The sequence below is a fragment of the Mobula hypostoma genome, chromosome 24 (genome assembly GCF_963921235.1).
Source record: "Mobula hypostoma chromosome 24, sMobHyp1.1, whole genome shotgun sequence".
Lineage (NCBI taxonomy): Eukaryota > Metazoa > Chordata > Chondrichthyes > Myliobatiformes > Myliobatidae > Mobula > Mobula hypostoma.
The window spans coordinates 3,702,641-3,727,256 of NC_086120.1; the positions used below are offsets into that span (position 1 = coordinate 3,702,641).

Genomic DNA, 24,616 nt, shown 5'->3' on the forward strand with positions numbered 1-24,616 from the left:
AGAATAAGGGATAGATCATTTAGAACGGAGTTGAGGAAAAACTTTTTCACACAGAGGTTTGTGGATCTGTGGAATGCTCTGCCTCAGAAGGCAGTGGAGGCCAATTCTCTGGATTCTTTCAAGAAAAAGTTAGATAGAGCTCTTAAAGATAGTGGAGTCAACGGATATGGGGAGAAGGCAGGAACAGGGTACTGATTGTGGACGATCAGCCATGATCACAGTCAATGGCGGTACTGGCTCGAAGGGCCGAATGGCCTACTACTGCACCTATTGTCTATTGTCAGTTGTGGCTCAGCGCTTGTACTGGTTACACGTGCATTGCTGTTCGCTGATATTTTGTTTTCACTGTTGACTGTGTTTAATTTCACTGTGAAAATGTGAAAAAGAGCTGCAGATACCCCTATGGGTAACAATGAGAAAAAGAGAAGGAATCTTCTCTATCAATAATGCAGAAAGTGGAGTTATTGCAGAAGCTTGATCGTGGTGTGTCTGTGCGGCGTCTTACTGAAGAAAATAGTGTCGGAACTACCACTGTATATGATTTAAATAAACAGAAAGACAAGTTACTGAAGTTTTATAGTGACAGTGACAGTGGCGTTCTACATTTATTCCAATAAGTCATTTACCATGTGTTTAATTCAGTTTATTTGAAGCTGTATAATTTTATGTTTTATTGAATGTTTTTGTTGGAAGTAAAATTTCTTCTTGTCATTCTTCCCTAAACAATACAGTATAACAATTATTTACATAGCATTTACATTGTATTAGGTATTATAAGTAATCTTGAGATGATTTAAAGTATATGGGAGGATGTGTGTAGGTTTGGTGTGCCGCTGGGTCCTGAAGTCCACTGCACTGAGACAGGTTAAATAAGGGACTTGAGCATACGTGTTTTTTGGTATCGGCGGGGGGGGGGTGGGTCTGAAATCCGAAAAATTCTGAATTCCAAGATGCAACTGGCTCCAAGGATTTCGGATAAAGGATTGTAGACCTGTACCAGTAACCTGACTTTGTGTGTCTTTTTTATAGAGCAGGGCACCTCTACAACCCACACCTCCAATCTCATCTCATTGACTGGAACACCTGACTCCAAATAGCTTTTGTAGAAGGCATTACCCCAGTGGTTGACATACTTTTTTGAACGTAGACTGTGATTGTTTAAGTAGTGTACTCAGTATTGATGGGAAATATGATTGTTTGTGTGTTATCAGTTTTGGCAGATTGTGTTTGTCTGTTGTTGTGTTTTAAATGACGGTCAGACCACGTTTTATGAGTAGTTAATGCAGAAAGCCAGGTAATTGTAAAGGGTTCACAAACTTTTTTGTGCAATAAATAACAGATGAAAATGTGTGTGTTATTAAGTTTGCAGGTGACACAAAGATTGGTGGAGTTGTAGACAGTGCAGAGGGCTGTCAAAGGTTGCAACAGTATATAGATCAATTAAAAGATATGGAAGGAGATATGGCAGATGGAGTTTAATCCAAACAAGTGTGGTGTGTTGCATGTTAGGAGGTGATAGGGGGAAAGTAAACCGTAAAGGTCTGTTCAAGATGCTATGGTATTTTATGTTCTAAGGAGTCATGGTGCTATTTATCATAAACCTTTGTGTAACGTTAAGCAAGGTCAAAAGTGATGTAGTGAAAAGAAAGGGGTCTTGTAGCCTTTGACAAATTAAAGGAAAAGCATGTACACTGTCAGCAATCTCAGGATGTAACCACATTACTTACCTGAAGATACATGCTTAATATTTTAGGAACATATTCTTCCCTCTACAATCAGATTTCTGAACAGTCCATTAATGATTTTGTTCTCTTTTCACACTGTTTATTTATTTATTTATGTGATCCATAGTAATATTTTAAGATATTACACTCTACTACTGCTGCTGCAAAACAAATAAATTTGCAACATGTACTCAGTGGTCACTTTATTAGTTACCGCTGTACACCTGCTTATTAATGCAAACATCTTATCAGCCAAACATAAAAGCATGGTCAAGCAATGTAGTTGTTCAGGCCAGATAGCAGAATGGGGAAGAAGTGTGATCTATGTAATTTTGAATGTGGAATGATTGTTGATGCCAGATGGGGTGGTTTGAGTATCTCAGAATCTGCTTGTCTTCTGGGATTTTCACACACAACAGTCTCCAGAGTTTACAGAGAATGATGTTAATAAGCGAGGTCAGAGAACAATGGCTAGGCTCATTCAAGCTGACAGGAGGGCGACAGGAACACAGACAACCATGCTTTACACCAATGGTGTACAGAATAGCATATTGTTATTGCGAATTGAAACAACCAACCTAGGATTGGTTGGCTGATAACCAATCCTAGGCTGACTATCACTGATTGGTTGTTGTTCCTAACAATGTATCAAATGTTCTTAGGTAAACCATTTAAATAAATGTGTTTTGGGATGCACTGTTGAGGTTTTTGTAGATGCATGGATTTACTGAATAAAAGTTTATTTCATATTCTGGATTATGTTCTGTCTCCTGGCCTTGTGTCTCATCAGTAGTTACGGGTGAGCAAATACAACAAATTGCTGATGAGGTTCTGTATTATATTAACAATGGGAATTTCAGCAGAAGACTTGTATGTAATCTTACAACAGCAGCGTGCTTAATTTGAAGCAGTCCAGCTGAAATTATTTTGAAAGCTTGACAAACAGGTTATCAGTGCATCCAATGACACTGATGTCAAACACTAAACAGAACTCATATGAGTCAGTTGCTGCTTCCATTACCAAGTTCCAGTTTGATACTACTTCAGGAGTTACGTTTTAATCCTGGTTTGAATGTTAAGATGATATTTTTTGGATTGCATTCGGCAGTAAAGACTCATGGAAGGCACGTACTTTGCTCTGAAATTTTGGTACTGCGAACGTTAGCGTTATTTCCTCGTCATTTTGCCTAAGAACCCACGTGACCTATTGTTTGACCAAGCTGTCCAACAAACACTTTTGGAGAGCAGTCATCTCTCTTCAGTGTTTTCTACCATTCCTTAAAGATGGTTAAACACAATGCCAATGACTTCATTACGTATGCTGGTGTTGTCAATCATGAATGTGAAAGATTCAGGCATCCTCCACTGAGGTTGGATGAGACTAACTAGAGGTCATGAGTTAAAGGTGAAAGGTGAAGTGTTTAAGGGGAACGTGAGGGGGAACATCCACTGCCTTGCCTTCATTTACTTTCCTGATAACTTGCACAAAAAAATCTATAAGATTGATTAGACATGACCTACCATGCACGAAACCTTGCTGACTATCTTTAATCAGTCCATGTAAATCCAAATGCTCATATATATCTGGTCCCTCAGAATAATTTTCCCACTACTATTGTCAGGATCACTGGCCAATAATATCCTCTGGTAACTCACCTGTCATTAAAGATGATTTAAGTATCTCTGCTAAGGCCCTTTCAGTTTCTGCACTTGCCTCCTGCAGGGCCTGAGGGAACACCTTGTCAGGTGCTGGGGATTTATCCACTCTAAGTTGCCTGAAGACAGTAAATACCTCCTCCTCTGTAATCTGTACAGGGTTCATGCAGTTGATACTATTTTGCTTCACTCCTATGGACTCTGTCCATTGTGTCATTGACTCTGTGTTGTTCCGAACAACGTCTTGATTGTTCTTGGGTAAACAGTTTAAATAGTCATGCTTTGGGATGCATTATATAAAGGTTTATTTTGTGTTCCAGCTTTGTTGTTGTATCTCCTGGCTTAGCGTCTCATCAGTAGTTATAGGCAAGTGAACACAACACATCTCTGTATACACATGTTGAACCTTGAGGTGGATAGGCTACAGCAGCAGAAGACCACAAACGTGCTCAGTTGCTACTTTATTAGGTAGAGGGAGGTACCTAATAAAGTGCCCGCTGAGTTTATGTCAGTGATAATAAGTCTTATTCTGAGGACAGTGGCAACATGGAAAGGTGTTGAATGAGAAGTATGTCATTAACTATTGTTAGCTTTTTGGAGTAATGTGAAACAGCAAGCATAGAGAATTTGGTCAGGGAAAGAAGTTTGAAGATGGAGAGTTAATGAGGGTAGAAAACTTGATGATGTACATTCATTTGGAAGTGATTATTTGTAAGTGACAGGCTGATCAAAGAATGATCATTTGACATCTCATGTCACTTTCACATCAAATGGTTGGCCCATGAAACTGATGTGGGTCTCTTTCAAATCAACCTAAGGGTAGTGGAGAAGTTAATGGGAGACACAGGAAAAAGGTTGGGGAGAGAAGACCAAAGGAAAAGTTAGCAAACTTTTGACACGATGATTTTGTACAAAGTTAAGTCAATAACCTTGTGCTACCTGCAGCATAGTAGTAAAAGATAGTTTGCTGGATTGTTAGTTCACCTGAGCTTTTGCAAGTGGAAGGAGAAATTATTGAAAGGAGATGTGAAATTTGCCAGCTGGTGTTGTGAGTAGCGTAGAGCTACTTAGTACTAGGCACCCCTCTAACTCTAATGGTTACTTACAATATACAATGGTGCTAGAAAGATTGTAAACCCTACAGAATTTTCTCTATTTCTGCGTAAATATGGCCTAAAATGTGATTAGATCTTCACATAAGTCCTAAAACTAGATAGAGAACCCAATTAAATAAATAACACAAAAAACATTATACTTGTTCATTTGTTCATTGAGAAAAAATGTATTTCTGGGAAAAAATATGTGAACCTTTAGGATTATCAGTTCATTTAAAAGGGAAATTAGAGTCAGGTGTTTCAGTCAATAGGATGACAATCAGGCATGAGTGTGAGAGACCCTGCCCTATTTAATGAAGGTGAACCTGGGTCTTCACTATTTAAGTCTGATCTTCACCGCACAGGCTTTTGGAAGCGTGGCATGCCTCAATCAAAGGGGGTTTCTGAGGATCTCAGAAAAACGGTTCTTAATGGTCACCAGGCTGGAGAAGGATACAAAACTATTTAGAAACCATAGAAAAACTACAGCACAGAAACAGGCCTTGGCTGTGCCGAACCATTTTTTGCCTAGTCCCACTGACCTGCACACAGACCATATCCCTCCATACACCTCCCATCCATGTATCTGTCCAATTTATTCTTAAATGTTAAAAAAGAACCCGCATTTACCACCTCGTCTGGCAGCTCATTCCACACTCCCACCACTCTGTGTGAAGAAGCCCCCCCAATGTTCCCTTTAAACTTTTCCCCCTTCACCCTTAACCCATGTCCTCTGTTTTTTTTCTCCCCTAGCCTCAGTGGAAAAAGCCTGCTTGCATTCACTCTATCTATACCCATCATAATTTTATATACCTCTATCAAATCTCCCCTCATTCTTCTACGCTCCAGGGAATAAAGTCCTAACCTATTCAACCTTTCTCTGTAACTGAATTTCTCAAGTCCCGGCAACATCCTTGTAAACCTTCTCTGCACTCTTTCAATCTTATTTATATCCTTCCTGTAATTTAGTGACCAAAACTGAACACAATACTCCAGATTCGGCCTCACCAATGCCTTATACAACCTCATCATAACATTCCAGCTCTTATACTCAATACTTTGATTAATAAAGGCCAATGTACCAAAAGCTCTCTTTACGACCCTATCTACCTGTGACGCCACTTTTAGGGAATTTTGTATCTGTATTCCCTGATCCCTCTGTTCCACTGCACTCCTCAGTGCCTTACCGTTAACCCTGTATGTTCTACCTTGGTTTGTCCTTCCAACGTGCAATACCTCACACTTGTCTGTATTAAACTCCATCTGCCATTTTTCAGCCCATTTTTCCAGCTGGTCCAAGTCCCTCTGCAGGCTCTGAAAACCTTCCTCACTGTCTACTACACCTCCAATCTCTATATCATCAGCAAATTTGCTGATCCAATTTACCACATTATCATCCAGATCATTGATATAGATGACAAATAACAATGGACCCAGCACTGATCCCTGTGGCACACCACTAGTCACAGGCCACCACTCGGAGAAGCAATTCTCTACTACCACTCTTTGGCTTCTTCCATTGAGCCAATGTCTACTCCAATTTACCACCTCTCCATGTATACCTAGCAACTGAATTTTCCTAACTAACCTCCCATGCAGGACCTTGTCAAAGGCCTTACTGAAGTCCATGTAGACAATATCCACTGCCTTCCCTTCATCCACTTTCCTGGTAACCTCCTTGAAAAACTCGAATAGATTGGTCAAACATGACCTACCACACACAAAGCCATGTTGACTCTCCCTAATAAGTCCCTGTCTATCCAAATGCTTGTAGATTCTGTCTCTTAGTACTCCCTCCAATAACTCACTTACTACCGACGTTAAACTTAACGGCCTATAATTTCCCGGATTACTTTTCGATCCTTTTTTAAACAACGGAACAACATGAGCCACTCGCCAATCCTCTGGCACCTCACCTGTAGACAGCGACATTTTAAATATTTCTGCCAGGGCCCCTGCAATTTCAACACTAGTCTCCTTCAAGGTCCGAGGGAATACCCTGTCAGGTCCAGGGGATTTATCCACTTTAATTTTCCTCAAGACAGCAATCACCTCCTCCTTTTCATTCTGTACAGTTTCCATGATCTCACTACTTGTTTCCCTTAATTCCATAGACTTCATGCCAGTTTCCTTAGTAAATACAGATGCAAAAAACCTATTTAAGATCTCCCCCATTTCCTTTGGTTCCGCACATAGCCGACCATTTCCTTTGGTTCTGCACATAGCCAATTAAAGAGTTTGGGCTCTGCCAATCCACAGTCAGGCAGATGGTGTACAAATGGAAGAAATTTAACCCAGGATTGGTCAACCAACAAAAATCACAGATGGTGTGTAATATTCCAGGATGTCAGGAAAAACCACAGGGTAACATCTAAAGAGCTATAGACCTCTCTTGTATTGGCTAATGTTAGTGTTCATGAGTCTTCCATCAGGCAAACACTGAACATCAATGGCAGGTTTGCAAGGAGAAGGCCACTGTTCTCCAAGAAGAACATTACTGCCCATCTAAAGTTTGCTAAAGACCATGTGGATAAGCCAGAAGGCTATTGAAAGAATGTTCTGTGGATGGATGAGTTCAAAATAGAATTTTTTGGCTTAAGTGAGAAGCGTTATGTTTGGGGAAAAGCAAACATTGCATTCCAGTATAAGAGCCTCACCTTGTCTGTGAAACATGGTGGTGGTAGTGTCATGGTTTGGGCCTGCTTTGCTGCCCTTATTGATAGAACTATGAATTCTCAATTGTACTAGCAAATTCTACAGGAAAATGTCAGGATATCCATTTGTGAACTGAAGCTCAAGAGAAAGTGGGCCATGCAGCAAGAAAACAACCCTAAACACACAAGTCAGTCTACCAAAGAATGGTTAAAGCAGAAGAAATTTCACATTTTGGAATGGCCAAGTCAAAGTCCTGACCTTAATCATATAGAAATGTTATGAAAGGACTTGAAGCAAGCAGTTCATGCAAGGAAGCCCAGCAACGTACCAGAGTTGAGGTAGTTTTGTATGGAGGAGTGACCTAAAATTCTTCCGAACTGATGTGCAGGACTGATCAGCAGTTACTGGAAACATTTGGTTAAAGTTATTGCTGTACAAACGGGGGTGGTGGAGGTCACACCAGTTATTGGAAGCAAAGAGTTTTCTTTATCTAGTTTTAGGACTTACTTGAAGCTCTGATCACATTTTTGATTATATTTATGCAGAAATAGTGAAAATTCTAAAGGGTTCGCAAACTTTCTAGCACCATTGTACTCTGATGAATGTGTGCTGCCTTAGAGGGCTATTCTGGTACTGGGTAATTTAGACTGTACTTTGTGAGGACACAGGTGCTAACTTTCTGAATTAAATCTTCTGAGACAATGAGCTCTTTATAGTGAGGTGGAAGGAGGGACAGGTAGTGCCCTCGGTGTAGTGAGGATGGAGGGAGGGCTGTGTTCCCGGTGCAGTGAGGATGGAGGGACGGCTGTGTTCTCGGTGAAGTGAGGATGGAGGGAGGGAAGACAGTGTTCTTGGTGGAGAGAGAGGAGAATCTGTCCACAATAAGTTGCCTTTGCTACTTCTAACTGAGCAGGTCATAATTTTGATTTCTTTGAAGTCTGGGACATCATCTAATGCCTTTTCAAAATGTTTTTCTGTATAAAACCTGAGGCCCTTGCACTTGTGGTTTTGGTGTACCAATACCAATGCTGTGGCTTTTCAGGGTATTTGGGTACATGCACTAAATATGAATATTTCAGCTAAGACTGCAAGAAACAATTTTTTTCCACGTTAGTGGTTATGGTAAATATTTTCAAATAACTGCCATGTTTCAACAAAGTTAACTGATGAAACTTGTTTTTATTTTTATATTTCTGTATTGCCCCTTTCACTCCTACAATTTTATAATGTGTTTTCTCTAAAAGTAGATTGAAAATACCATCATGAAAAAATTCTATGAAAATTTCGCTTACTTTCCCTGAAAGATACCATTCTTGTCCAACACCTGCACATACCTTCAAATTAAACAAAACCGAGGAATCTGGAACATTTGCTAACAAGGAATTGCAGTGCTCTGACTGCAATCTTTCTATCTTCTGTGCTTACTGAAGTGGAGCCAGATGAATGAAAGATTGGCGATATTGCATAGTTACTTAATTACAAGGACTTACAGGCTATAATTAGCATATTATAAATAAATCCATTCTAAGGGGCCAAATATAAAAGCACAGATTATTTGGGGACCCTCAGCATGGCTTTGTTAAAAGAACATCATATACATGACTAATTTAATAGAATTATTTGGGAAGATAACATGGAGGGTCAATGAGGACAGCGTTTTTGATCTGGTTTGTATAGAATTTAGAAAGGGTTTTGATGTGGTCCCACATGGAGTTGAAGGGAGAGTGGCAAATATGACAGTAAAAGCAGGAAGCAAGGACTATACTTAACTCTGGTTGGGCCACTGCATAAAGTTATGGTCATCAGCTTTACAGGAAAGGTGTGATTGTTCTGGAGAGTGTAGATGAGATGTGAGACCTTGCTAGCGCTATAAAATTGTAGCTATGAAGAAAGTAGGTTGTTTTTGTTTGGGACTGAAGAGAGATATTATTAGGATGTAAAAAATCATGGGGGGGGGGTGTCAGAATGAATAAATAAGATTTTTCCTTGCCAAGATGGTCAAAATTGAATCATAGTTACACAGCATAGGAAAAGAACCTTCAGCACAACTTGTCCATGCCAACCATAATGTCTATTCAAGCTAAACTCATCTGCTTTTGTTTGATCCAGACCCCCTAAAATATTTCTATCCAAAACCAAAGGGTATAAGTTTAGTAGGATTAAAAGGAAAATGACAAAAAACATTTTCACTCAGTTGCTGGTAGGTTTCAGAAACTCATTGCCAGCAAGGCTGAAAGAACCTAAAAAACCCTCCTAGTTATGTTTTTGAAAAGCTGTGTCATGCAGGACTATAGGCCAATGTTAGATGGTAGGATTAGGCTGGGTAGCTTCTCTTTGACCAACAAGGACACTGGGCTGAATGGCCTCCTGCATTGTATCTTTTTTTGTGAGCTTAAGAACAGATTGGTTTGGATTTTGGGGATTGAATGTGGTGTAAAATAGCTAATATAGCCCACAAACCCACTTTTATTAAGAGTCAGTATGTTAAAGAGAATACTGCTTTAGTTCTTGGGCCTGTGATGCAGCAATAATGGCTTCTTTCAACAAGCAAGGAAATAGTCTGGCTGGGTGAGTTACTTTTAATCTTACGTTTTTGCTTTAGTGTAAGTCCTGCTGGCTTTCCTTCATGTTACCCTTACTGAATTCTTCAGAATGCTCTCGTTAATCAATTCCTTTGTCACTTCTTACTCTCCCTTGCTCCTCAGCCATTCCAGAATTCCAATATTCATGTTTCTGTCTCCCCATTTGCAAATCTTCCATTGCCCAACTTGTCTTACTGATCTTTTACTTGCATTTTACTACATTTCACTCTGCCTTTTTCTTCACCACCAGTGTAATATATGCTGTACCAGTGTAATGTATGCAAGACACAGCAAATTTTGAAATGTATTTCTTGGCACAAATAATAATTGTTTCATCATGGGAACAAGCTCAGCAGTGCTTTCTGATAAACACTGTCAGTAAAAGGAGGCTGACACCATGCTTCACAGCTTATCATTGTGTTATCTTTTTCATCAGACCAAAGGGTGATAAAACACCCATGTACACAAATATTTGCAATCTGAATCATTTGTATCTTTCTTGTTTTCTTTCTCTTTTCCTTCAAAGTTGTATCAGTACTCTGAATACCTTTGAGACAGTTCTTCACAAAAAGCAAGTTGAAATACACCACAATTAATTAAAATAGTCTTAGCTGCTGTATTTGCACAAAGAGTTTTTATTTGACAATAAGTGGTTTTCTCCTTGATATTTTTGAAGGTGGGTTGTGTGTCAGCCAAGATATGGTTGGTGTTTGTGGGTGACTGGTAGTGGCTGATTCCTATTCAACTTGCAAAGAACAGGATTTTTTTTAAAAGAGCTATGAAATGTTGATCTGAAAATGCATTAGTCATAATCAAAGCTCATGAACCACCCCATTAAATTCAGCTGGGCTGTGACACAATACTGTACATTTAAACCAGATTGTTAGCACATAGATGTTGCATTAGCAGCTGGTGAACAGCCAAGTTGGGCTCTCACTGTGTTTATATTGGTCAATAAATATTTGGCAATATACCTGCAGGTGTAGTTAATTCTCAATTATTCATTATCCACGAGTCTTACATTTTTAATCACAAACAAATGTTGGACCAATCTCAGAAACAGTTCTCTAGTAGTGTTGGCATTTAGTTCTTCTCACTTCTTTTCCTATTTCTTCCATCTCCTTTCTCACTTCCTTGCCTGGAGTGCTGTTTTGCAGTGTGGTATACTATATTTCCACAAGTGCTGAATGTTCTTTGAACTTGTCCAATTGTTGTAAAAATACTTACCTAAGCAATCTACAAAATCAGATAGTTGAGCTACAGATTTTCAAACTCAACTGTAGTTGCTCTCTGTCTTCAAAATCAGGAAGACTGAAACAAGATTTGCTGCCACTAATGTTATTGATCTAAGGGATTAACCTGACTTAAACCAGAAATTAGAGCTGGGAATTCATGGTCTTAACTCATTCTAAAATTACCTGATGTTCTAAAATTTAGTAGAAATTTCAGTTAACAATTTCACAGTCTTGTCTTCCACATCCGAGAAGGCATGCCAGGGGATCTCAGTGATGCCCTAAATATGGTCATCTTTAATAAAGACAGCATTCATATGCATAATCGATAGAGGGGTCTCTCTGATGTTGGCTGCAGAGAAGGATATCACCAGGGCTTTCCTCCGTTGTTGTCTTCTAATGGCTAAAGAACTGCTCCCCAAATTGCTGTGTGGATTCAGTCCATCTAGAGATATAATGGGCATGATTTTAACAAGCTGACCAGTGCCAAGCTGTTTTTTTTTCTAAAGTTTCTCTTTGCATCTCGCCTTTGATGTTTCCTGCTGGAAGTGAAGCTTATCTACAGGACAATTGGGAAACCTCTGCTTGAATTGCCTCCATTTCAGATGAGGCACTGAAGTTTATAGGAGAAAGAGTATTACATGTTGTATAGCAAAACAAACTTACAACCTGGCTCCACATTTCAGTGCTGTCCACTGGCAATAAAGGTAAATAATGGGACTTTGGAAAACATGAGATTCTTATCTCAGAAGACTGCTTTCATATCGGTACCAGACTTGACCATCTGAGACAGTGTACCTGAAGATGAAGACTAAAACCCAGGGCAAAAGCTCATGCTAAAAATTTGTAAAATTCTCCAAATCCACCAGCACCTTAAGCAAAATGTTGTTGACATTTTAGAAACATAGAAACATAGAAGATAGGTGCAGGAGTAGGCCATTCGGCCCTTCGAGCCTGCACTGCCATTCAGTATGATCATGGCTGATCATCCAACTCAGAACCCTGTACCTGCCTTCTCTCCATACCCCCGATCCCTTTAGCCACAAGGGCCATATCTAACTCCCTCTTAAATAATATAGCCAATGAACTGGCCTCAACTGTTTCCTGAGGCAGAGAATTCCACAGATTCACCACTCTGTGTGTGAAGAAGTTTTTCCTAAACTCGGTCCTAAAAGGCTTCCCCTTTATCCTCAAACTGTGACCCCTCGTTCTGGACTTCCCCAACATTGGGAGCAATCTTCCTGCATCTAGCCTGTCCAATCCCTTTAGGATTTTATACGTTTCACTAAGATCCCCCCTCAATCTTCTAAATTCTAACAAGTATAAGCCTAGTCGATCCAGTCTTCCATCATATGAAAGTTCTGCCATCCCAGGAATCAATCTGGTGAACCTTCTTTGTACTCCCTCTATGGCAAGAATGTCTTTCCTCAGATTTTCCACCAGACCATTACAGGTTTCCCCCGCTATCCAAAAGTAGAGCGTTCCTATGAAACCTTTCGTAAGCCGAAATGGTGTAAATTACCATTAATTACCATTAATTTATATGGAAAAAATTTTTGAGCATTCCCAGACCCAAAAATTAACCCACCAAATAGCACATAAAACCTAAAATAATACTAACATATAGTAAAAGCAGGAATGATATGATAAATACGTGGACTATATAAAGTAGAAATAATGTATGTACAGTGTAGTTTCACTTATCAGAATCAGGAAGATTTAGCCAAAAACCGATTTGTAGAAAAAAATCGGCATGTACAGGCATGCACACACACCTGCCCGCGCAAGGCCTCATGGTCATGGTAGTCTTTCTCGGGGTAAACACAAGTTTAAAGCGGGCGCCTTTTTCTGTAAAAGCGAAAACCCTCTTCGGATTTCTTTCGGTTAGCGAAAAGATACTAATGTAGGTCTTTCATAAAAGCGAAGTGGCGTAAAGCGAACTTCCGTAAAGCAGGGGACACCTGTATTCCCAACATCAACACCCTAATTGCATTCATGTTGCTTATCATGTTGTTTTCACGGTGACACTAGAGACCCAAAGTGGATCACTATTCTGAGTGACATTACAACAGGAAATTATTCGGTGTACAGAGAAAATGATCCTGTGGATCACCACAATGACCTTCATTGGATAAAAAAATATTGTGCATACTAATTGGGCTGATGACTGACAAATGGCCTGATTTTGATTGCCTGAATCTTGAGGTTCTAAACCAAGTGCATGCATGATAGTAGACAGAATGGTTTCAATCTTCTAAAATTCCTTAAGTTTTGATAAGACCCTGGCCAGTAATAAAGTGGCACAGTTCAAGAAAAGCAGAGGGGAGTAAATGGGGGGCTACAGGTCATTTAGCCTATCACTGGTTGTCACTGTGGAAAGCAAAACATTATTATACAGGGTCAATGAGATTTTATGAAAAATAAAACTTAATCAAGTTTATTGCAGTCCTTTGGGGACATGCTCCTTTATAAAAAGTTTCTACACCAGATAAAAGGTATTGGGTTCTTTATGAATTAGCATGTATGAAAAATATTTAAGAGGCAGATACTCAGAACATTTTCTAGTTGGCAGGCTGTATTAAGTGGGTTAACTCGGGCATCAGTACTTTGCCCTTGTCTGTTTGCAAGCTATCTTAATGACTGTGATAAGGATACCAACTGTTTTGTATCCAGGTTTGCCAACAAGGCAAAGGAGGGGGTGTGGAGTTGGAGGGAATGATAAAACCAGAGAGAGAGAGAGACAACAATTCTGCAATGTATTACGGACGGATTGAGTAAATAAAAGATGGAAAATGGAGTATGATTAAAAGGAAATGTAGAACTATCTATTTGGAACAAAAAGCAGAAAACCAATGTGAGTGCCAACCAAAAATGAAATATTTGAAATCACGTTTGGCTGGATAGTCCAAGTGGATGATCCATCTTGGCTTCATCCTAAGATCAGCAGCATGATAGAATACTCGGTACTGACTTGGAAGGATGAAACTTCAGCAAAGATTAAGAAACTGGATTAAATAGCCAGCTCGATTGGCATCTGACCCATGCTCCAAAGATTCACTTATACCATGACTTCTGTGTGTCATCTACACAATGCACTATAGTTACTCTGCTTAGGTTACTGCAGCAGCATCTTTCCAAATCCACGCAAGAAGAAACAGGCAACTGGTGCATGGGCAATCCACTACCTTCCAGTTATTCAAATCCACGTTTCTTGACATAGTAATGTACATATGGTGGCCACTTCATTAGGTACACTGCCCGTTAATACAAGTGTCTAATCAGCCAATCCTGTGGCAGCAACTCAATGCATAAAAGTATGCAGACATGGTCAAGAGATTCAGTTGTTCAGGCCAAACGTCAGAATGGGAAAGGAATGTGATCGAAGTGACTTTGACTGTGGAATGATTGTTGGTGCCAGACGGAGTGATTTGAGTACTTCAGAGACTGCTGATCTCCTGGGATTTTCACTCATACAGTCTCTAGAGTTTACGGAGAATGGTGCAAAAAAGGTATCAGCTATATACCTCTCATATCTATATCTCTCATAACCTTAAATTTTAATTAAGTACGTGTTACTATTTTTTTAAAAATCGGTTTATATTTTGGAGAAATTACACATTCACATGTTAACAGTTACGGCCTCTTAGGTTACTTATAAATGTGCAAATCAGAAGCAGGAACAGGCCACTCCACCCTTCAAGCCTGCTCTGTCATTTGATGAGATCATGGTTGATCTGATTGCAATCTCAACTCTAAAACTCTGAAAAAGTTGTTTGTTGTTAATGCTCCTTTAACGTCTAGTGTATAAATAATTGAGAATTAATTTTAAATGTTATATGGGTGTGCAGAATTAGGGACTGGTAACACAATAGAAGAAAGCTGTTCAGCCTGTTGAAGGCTTTATGGTAAAGCATAACAAATAGTCCAGCTTCTCTCCTCCCTCTAACTGGAGTTGCATATTCCTTTCTCTCTGATATTTGGCCAGCTTCCTTCAGAATACCACAATTGAATCAACTAATCCTCTTGGCAGTGCATTCTGGAGCTAATTGTTTGCTGTGTAAAAACTTAAGGATCTTTTGCTAATCACTTTAATTCTATGCACTCTAGTCTTAACCTACTGCCACCAATGTGGAAAAAAATTATCTCTATCATTTGTAAAAAAAAAAAATAAAGTATTAGGATAGATGAGACCCCACAACTGGACAGGATTACTACAGGAAGCGAGGGAAGAAACTGTTGCCCTTTGGCAATGATCTTTGCATCCTCACTGGTGACAAGAGTAGAAATAAAAGATTGGAGGGTGGCAAATGTTATTCCTTTGTTCAAGAAAGGGAAGAGGAATCACCCTGGAAATTAGACCAGTGAGTCTAATGTCAATGGTGGGAAAACTATTGGAGAGGATTCTTAGAGACAGAACTTATCAGCATTTCGGAGAAGCATGGTCTTATTACAAATAGTCAACGTGACTTTGTGAGGAGTAGGTCATGCCTTACAAGTCTGGTTGAATTCCTTGAAGATGTGACAAAGCACTTTGAAGATAGAGAAGTGGATGTGGTCTATGGTTAGTCCTGACGAAGGGTCTCGGCCTGAAACGTCGACTGCACCTCTTCCTAGAGATGCTGCCTGGCCTGCTACGTTCACCAGCAACTTTTATGTGTGTGGTCTATGGATTTTAGTTAGGTTCCCATTCAGAAAGTTAGGAGGCATGGGATCTAGGAAAACTTGGCTACATAGATTCAGAATTTGTTTGCCCACAGAGGTGGTAGCAGATGAGCGCATTCTGGCTGGATCTTCAGTGATGTTCCACAGGGATCTAGTCTGGGACCCATGCTCTTTGTGATTTTCATAAATGACTTGAATGAGGAAGTGGAAGGATTGGTTCATAAATTTACAGATGATACGAAGGTTGGTGGTGTTATTATAGCATAGAAGGTTGTTTGGGACATTGATAAGATTCAGAGCTGGGGTGAGAAGTGGCAGATGGAGTTCAATCTGGAAAAGTGTGAAGTGATTCACTTTGGAAGGTCAACTTGAAGGCAGAATACAGGGTTAATGGCAGGATTCTTGGCCATGTGGAGGAACTGAAGGATCATGGAGTCCACAAGCATAGATCTCTCAAAGTTGCATTACAAGTTGATAGTGTGATTAAGAAAGTGTATGATGTGTATGGCTTTCATTAGTCAGGGGAATGAATTCAAGAACTGTGAGGTAAAGTTGCAGCTCTGTAAAACTCCAGTTAGACTAAACATAGAGTAGTGTGTTTGTTTCTGGTCTCATTATTGGAAGGATGAGGAAGTTTTAGTGAGAGTGCAGAGGAGATTTACCAGGATACTACCTGTATTAGAGAGCATGTCTTATGAGGCTAGGTTTGGTGAGCTAGGGTTTTTCTCTTCAGAGAGAAGGAGGATGAGAGATGATAGAAGTGTACAAGATGATAAGAGGTGGGGTGGACAACCAGGGACTTTTTAATCAAGGTGGAAATGACTAATATGAAGGGTCATAACTTTAAAGTGTTTGGAGGAAAGTATGGGGGAAGTCAGAGGTAGGTATTTTATACAGAAAGTGGTAGGTGTGTGGAGCATGCTGCCAGAGGTGGTGGTAGAGGTAGATACATTAGTGGTGCTTAAGAGAGTCTTAGATAGGCATATGGATGATAGAAAAATGGAGTGCTATGCAGGAGGGAAGGATTAGATCTTAGAGTAGATTAAAGGGTCGGCATAGCATTCTGGACTGAAGGGCCTATAGTGTGCTGTACTGTTCTAAGTTCTATCTGCTCTGTAAATGCTCTTAATGATTTTTCATATCTCTGATATTCTCTCAACTTCCTTGTACAAGAACAACTGCAGTTGCTGTAGTCTATACATTTAAGTCCAGCATCCTTGGGTCATTTGCATCAAGCTCTTTTACATCCTCTCTAGAGCTTTTCCATCTTTTTGAAATGTGGCACCTGCAACAGGGTACAGTATGCCAATTATGGCTGACTGAGTGTTTAATTAAGGTTTGTCATAGTTTCCTTACTCTTGCCTTCTATCCTTCTATTTATAAATACCGGACCCTGTATGGTTTCTCAACCTACTGTGCCACTGCCAACAAACTTTGCAAAGATGCTTTTTCCCTCAGTCTTTCTACCAAATTGTAACAGTTCACATTTCTCTGCATCACCATCCATTCTACAAATCTGTTTAAGTCTCCTTGAGGTCTGTTTCTATTGTCTTCACAGTTATGTTACCATGCTTTACGTTATGCTGGTTTAGGAGTTGTATACTGTTTATCTAGTCCAGGTAGAGAAAAACAATAGTTTTAGTACTGGTCTCTGAAGAACTTCACTGTACATTTCCCTCCATTTTGAAAGCAACCTTTCATTATTGCTCTGTGTTAGCCAAATTAGCTAATTTCCTCTCCATGCTGCTACTTGTATGCCTGTACTTAATATTATAGGATTTATTGTTCTAAAGCTGTGATTTGATTTCCTTTTCCATAAGGCAAATTTTCCCCAAATCAGCTGACTTTCTTTTGTTTTCCTCATCTTGTTTTCAAACCATTGATTCATTGTGGGTGTGCAAATTAATGGATGCATTTTTATGTATGAATTTTGACAGGAAGTACTTGAGGAGGCATAGTGTTTCCCACGTACCAAATGTCCTGACATCTGCACTGCCTACTAGAACTATCGAATAATGTTCAAGAGTAAGAAGCCAATCAAGAGATGTTTATCCCAACTTAGAATTACTAAATAATTTTAAACTTGCCAAGCCATTTGGAAAGTCAGCAGTATTTAACCACCAACTACTAGTAGATAATTGCAGCTGTGAACTGAGTTTAAAGAATTAAACATTTGCATTAAAGATTTATATATAATATTAGAACCCTGGATAACTTTCTCTAAATGACTGGAGAGTATTAATAGCTAATTGTTAGAAAATTTGCTTTGAACAGTTTTTAATAATTGATCTAAAAATTGTCAGTCATGCTCTGAAATTGAAAGATAGTGCATGCATGTAAAGCACATATTTATCATGATTTTCCTAAGAACTTTGAGCTAATAAACTCTCCTGTATGACTCTTAGGGCACCTACTAAACTGTGGGTAACTGAACAAAATCAGAATCTTAACAGAAATGTTCTCTCTCATTTTGAATAATTAATATTTCCATTTTCAATCAATTGTGTTTAAAAATGTTCAAATGCTAAAATATGTTTTAAAATCCTTCAACTTACATTTCTAGTGTGTTTATGCACAGTTCAAAAGAAGCAGTTTTTAACTACTTTCACAATGAGATTCTGAAACTTCTGTGGCTTTATAGCACGTTACAGTAGGTACTATAATGCCATATAACCCTCAGCCTGCTGCTTTCATTTACTAAGGAAATAGCAATGATTCTTTTCTGATCTACAAATATGCTATGTATTAAAGAATTTGTTCAATGTTTACTGCTACTTTCAGCGTATGCAGTCTACTAAGAACAGATCCACAATTGGAGTTTCAGGATTCTTCCTTCATGCACTAACAAAGCAAAATGTTAAAATTTCTGTTAGTTGTATTTCTCTGTGATATATAGCCATGATTATTTTAATCCTGCATCAATGTTCCAATTCACCATTGATGGAGTTCCAGAGGAACCCGGAACACACATTCCTCCTCTCAGTGGGTGAAGATAACTGATTTTTAAAATGACTTTTTAGGAGTTCTCTCAACTGCATTTTGCCTCACTGAAAGACTTCTATTTGGTGACTGTGTAAAAGTTTATTGACTTTCGGCTTTTTTTTCACTCCAAACTGACTCAATTAAGCAAGAGTTTATTGCAGATGCAAATGGGGGATTATTTCCATGGCTTGGTCACCATTGACAGAATTGAAGGTTTCAAAAACCGTTAATTTACTTTCTGGGTTTTGGTTTGCTTCATATTACTTTTATTTGAGAGTTTGCCTCAAATGAGTCACTCCTGACAAAGCATCATCAAAGAAGCTATTGAAATGAATGGGTCCTTCATTCCTATGCAACGGTCATAATAGTGTGATACCATAGAAACTTTAAATGTGCATAGTAAATACCTTTGTAAGATACTGACTTGATATGGTACAGTTAATACTTCAAACCTTGAAAGTGAATATCAGCAGGCTATTCAACAGCAGAGCTTCATGTCAGAGCACCAACTTTGCTCAGGCCCTCTAGGACTTTCAAGTGCAGGGACCTCTTTCCTCCACTTTCCACAAGGAACCTTCTGCTGCTTTGGACCTTGGACCTTCTTGTTCCTTCCACTGAAGTGCAAGGATAAACTTTGTCATTAGAGGGAGTAGGTTCATGTTATTTGCCTCTGTTCATTTCTAAAAGTTCCAGAAGTGCCTGGGATTATTTCAAGGAACTTGCTTGCCACAGCCCCACAAACTTCCCTCATGGCTTCATCAAAACTTTGCTTTAACTAACACAGATATGTACAAGAGTGATACATGAACAACTGCATCGCATTTCCTTTGTATGTAGGACTTTCATGTAACCTCTTCTGAATGAGCTTCTGGCCACACAGATATTAATATGTCATGCTGATTATTGTACGATAGTATTCTGTGTTTTCATCTTTGGTTTTAAACAGAAGGCTTAGCTTTTCATAGATTGATTTATACAGTGCAGAGGAGACCCTTGGCCCAATTTGTCCACGCCAACCAAGAGGCCTATCTATGCCAATCCTTTCTGTCTGCATTTGGTCCATATCCCTCTAAACCCTTCTATCCATTTACTTATCCAAATGTCTTTTAAACATTGTAATTGTACTCCTCCACATCATCACCTTTTGTAGCTCATTCCATATACCCACCAAATCTGTGTGAAAACCTTGTCCTTTGAATACCCTTTAAATCTTTCCCCTCTCACCTTAACTCCATGCCCTATAATTTTAGACTTCCTAACCTCACAAAAAAGACTGAGACTATCTCCCCTATCTAAACACTGAATAATATTACAAATCTTGATGAGGTCACCCCTCGGCTCCAGACAAACGAATCTATGCAATCTCTCCTGAGGATGAGTATATTCCATTTACTTTCCTGGACAAATTCTGTGACATGTCATCCCTTAGCACAATGGCAGTACGAGTCAAAGTAAGGGAACTTTAAAGTCATCTCTGATTTCAACCCTACTTTTCCTGTACCAATCCTTGCGGTCTATATATATTCGCAAACAACAGGAATTCTGCAGATGCTGGAAATTCAAGCAACACACATCAAAGTTGCTGGTGAACGCAGCAGGCCAGGCAGCATCTCTAGGAAGAGGTACAGTTGAGGTTTCAGGCCGAGACCCTTCGTCAGGACTCGTCCCTTACTCACTCTTCCTTCAGTTAGTCCTGACGAAGGGTCTCGGCCTGAAACGTCGACTGCACCTCTTCCTAGAGATGCTGCCTGGCCTGCTGCGTTCACCAGCAACTTTGATGTGTGTTGCTTGAATTTCCAGCATCTGCAGAATTCCTGTTGTTTGTGATGTTAGCTTTAATCAGTTTGAAAATGCCCATCCTCTTTTACCTCTATCATGTTAACTCTAACTTCTGTGTTCATGGAGAATGAAAATAGTCAATTCCCTTGCCTAAGTATAATTCTTCTGCTGCTGCAAATTTTAATTCTTAACATTGTCTAATTAGATACCCTTAGTGCTTTCAATCCTCAAATTGAAATGCCTAGTCACCATTTACCCTGGCTCCTAAAGGATGGAATTCACAGCCTGACTAATAGTAGAAGAGATGGTTATAGATCTTGCCCCTCCCACCACCGTTACTCCCTTTATTTAATTGCCATCACTGAACTTTATCTTTGGTTACATTTGGTTCTGAGAATGAAAGTGTGATCTTATGAGGAACATTTGATGGCTCTGGGTCTGTACTTGCTGGAGTTTAGAAGAATGAGATGGGATCTCTTTGAAACCTATTGAATACTGAAGGCCAAGATAGAGTGGATGTGGAATGGATATTTTCTATAGTGAGCGAGTCTAGGAGCAGTGGGCATAGCCTCAAAATAGAGTGACAACCATTTAAAACATAGATGATGAATTTCTTTAGCCAGAGCATGGTGAATCTGTGGAATTTGTTGCATTGGGTGTGTTTAAGATGGAGGTTGATAGGTTCTTGATTAGTCAGGGCATGAAAGGTTATGGGGAGAAGGCAGGAGAATGAAGTTGAGAGGGAAAGTAGATCAGCCATGATGAAATGGTGGAGCAGACTTGATGGGCCAAATGGACTAATTCTGCTCTTCTTTTAAGGTCTTATTTGTAAAATCACATGATGTTGCTGTTCTCAAAATATTGTTACATCATTTTTACCTGGAATCATAAACCTCGCTTGGAGAAAATCAGAATTCAAATGTCAGCATATTTTCAGCTAAGTTCAAGCACCTTTTTCAGCTATGTTTGGATAAAGAGTAACACGTCCTGTGATTCTGTTTTGAAACACAGATTAACCTCTTTGCCACTATTTTACCAAGCAACACCAGAATCAGAATCAGTTTTATCACCAGCATGCACCATGCCCTGTTTTCAGTTTTACAGTGTGTTTCCAAACCCTTTCAGCTAATGTAATTGTCTTCATTTTTTCCCCGGTATCTTCCAGTTGCATTTTATGCATCATTGGAAACAGTCATTTAAATACCTCCAGAGTCATCGACCAAAATTCATTGACAGTCAGATTCACTGACCAAAACATATGTGGAAGCAGGCTGGTAACAAGTATGTCCTTGATATTGGGGGCACAGCAGGGAAGGAGTTTTGAACTTCGGTCTATACAGTGTAACAGCAGTGTAATGCACTTCATCTAGCAGAGGCCTGGCTTTTGAATTACTCATCCACAATATCCTAGCAGAACTCTAAAGTCTTGTCAATAAGACATCACAGAAGATTAACAAAAGAGATACGATATAACTAAGTGCCTTTGGTGAAAGATTAAAGGCTGACTTTACCTCCTGGTAGGAAATAATGCTTTTCTTTCTAAACTTTCCAGGTAAAAGTACCCTTGTAAACAGGCCTGGCTCGGCCGACTCTGTCAAGTCCCACGATCCTTTCCAGCCCTTTGGCGCTTATGACGGTGACCAGTTTCAAAGTAAAAAGGGGCTCGGTGACCCATTCAGCGGTAAAGATCCCTTCACGCCTTCTTCCTCAAGTAAAACTTCTAAAGACTCTTCTTTGGGTTTTGCAGACTTCAGCTCTGTAAGTTGAGATCAGTGATACTCTCTGTCCACAATCACTCCCTCCCAATACCCTTACCCACTCTGCTAGTAGGATCATTCTACTAAAGCCTACAACTGGACGCCTCACCAGCTTCACTTACCATTCTCGTGGAAATCATGCTAGCCATTTTTCCATAATAATACTGATCTACTCAATATCTTTTGCCCTTTTCTCGCTTTTTGTCTAATGTAAAGGGAAAAAAAGATTGAACCAGTGGCCAACCTTATAATGACAGCAAGCAACCTTTTCAAAAATAAAATTAACAAGCTGGACATAATGACAAAAAATAATACAGTAATCATTGACAACCAATGATTGGCAAGAGGTTGAATAATTCCAGCCATAATTAAACTGGATGTGATGACTGTTAATGTTGCTGTCATAAACTGGTTTGAAGTGTTTATTTCGGTGATATGTGTCGTTAATAAATTTCAACCAGGGTAGGTATATCACTAAGGCCTTTGGCCAACTCATATTTGGTTGGTGGCTGGGTGTTAACATTTCTTTCTTGTCCTCTCTATTCTTTGCCGCTCTCTCTCCCACTCCTCAAACCCCCCCCCTCCATTTCTTTACCATACACAACTTGAGACAACTGATCTGATTGTGCTTCAGTGCAGTTGCTTGTAGTAATACTTAATCTGGTGCATGCAAGGCATTGATAATAAATTGGGATTTTTATTAACCTGTGCCAACAGTATCACTACTCAGCTCTCAGCCCTGAGTGTATTACTTATGAACTTGATGTGCATCAGTATCCTCTCTGCTTATATTTAAAGCTAGTGAATGTACTTCTGCAATTAGTGAAGTGAACATAACCAACCGAAAACATCAGCAGGTGTGAGCAGGTTATATTTCTTCTGTAATAAGGCTGTATGCATGAGTTTCTGTAAGAATCTGTAGCTTTGTCATTGTAGTTCTCCATCCCTCATTTAGAATCTGTGCTTGTTTTCTTAAGTTCACCTTCTAGCCCAAGGTATCCTTTCTTTGATGTGCTTCACCTCTATTTCCAAAGGTAGAGTGTTTACTATTGTTTATCTACAGGATCTATAACTGGCTTTCAAGGAGGCGATGATTATCTGCCACCAGTCCTTCTGATGAAGGTACTCTTAACAGTGCCATTCATTAGGGAGTGCCAGAATATAGACCCAAAGATAATTTTTTGATCCGTTGTTGAGTTACATGTCAATGAACTATCAAAAGGAAGAGAAGAAAATAAAGAGTATATCATTAGATTGATGAACTTATAGTCTGATTTGAAAAAGAAGGCCTGTTTAATTATCAGTTAATTTGTCTGGTGCCTCTTCAGCTCTCAAAAATGGAAATATACTTGGGCCTACATTAAGATTAAGGATATACATGGATATATTAAGGATATATATTGGGAAACAGAGATATTAATCAGACTGGACCCAGACTTGAGCTTAGAACATTGAGAGCTGATTGCATTTGGACATCTATAATTCGTAATAGGCTTGAGAGAGGATAAATGTAAGGATGATGTTTTTCCCAGTTGACTTACCTAAAACCACAAATTACAGTCTCAGATTAAGATGCTGGCCATTCTGGACTGAAACTGCAAGCAAATTATTGACCCAAATGGTAATTAAACTATGTAATTAGTATTTTTAAAGGGGTGTGGTTAATGTTTTAGATATTGGCAATTACATGTTATGGGATTATTGCAAGAAACTGGCATCAGGGCAAAACTTCAGCCATGATATTGAATGGAGAAGCATGTGTAAGAGGCAAACAGCCTACTCTTGCTTCTATTTATTATGTTCTTTTAATATTGTTTGTAATATGATCTAAAGTATCAATTACTAAATGTTATGAAGAGAAAAAGTGAAGAAATATAGCTAACTTTAGGGGCGTAGAGTCATAAAGTCATACAGCACAGAAGCAGTTACTTTGGTCCAACACATCCATGGCCTTCCCAACTTCTCCTATACATGTATTTATCTAGATTGCTTTTAAATCTTGCTAATGTGCCTGTCTCGACCGCATATTTCTAGCAGTTCATTCCAAATATGCAGCACCCTACTTAAGATAAAAATGGTTAGAACACTTATTGCAAATGGCAATTATACCCATGTGACACAAGATTTGGGCACCAATGCTTAGCCCAAAGATAGATACTGTGAATTGTGATAGATTATTGCAGTAACTTATTTAGTGGCAACTCCCACCCTCGATCATGATACAGAGGGCAAATCATCAAGGGATGGAAAGGCAAACTGTTCTTAGAAACTCTTGGGAGCGATACCCTGTGCTATGGGGATTGCTCTCTTATAATTATAACTGATTTCCAGTGTGTTAATTACAACCAAAGGCCAAATGGCTTTCCAAGTGATTGTGAAGAAGGATTTCTGATGTCCTTTTAAAATCTTACCTTTGATCTTAAATATATGCCTTAATGATCTTACATATATTTATCAAGTCAGCCCTCAATAGTGAATGCTATGAATCTTGGC

The 24,616-nt window shown here is 39.2% G+C and overlaps 1 protein-coding gene across 3 annotated transcripts in view; it reads left to right on the forward strand.

Annotated features, from left to right (window-relative positions):
- eps15l1a (epidermal growth factor receptor pathway substrate 15-like 1a) overlaps positions 1 to 24,616 on the forward strand; it is a 492,163-nt gene that overhangs the window by 431,055 nt on the left and 36,492 nt on the right. For 2 of the 3 annotated variants that reach the window (XM_063032448.1, XM_063032447.1), the window contains one exon: positions 21,919 to 22,124. The exons of the other annotated variant lie outside the window; for it this stretch is intronic. In XM_063032448.1, the coding sequence (XP_062888518.1) occupies positions 21,919 to 22,124 (206 nt within the window). The remainder of the gene's footprint in view (positions 1 to 21,918; positions 22,125 to 24,616) is intronic. 3 annotated transcript variants of the gene reach the window in all.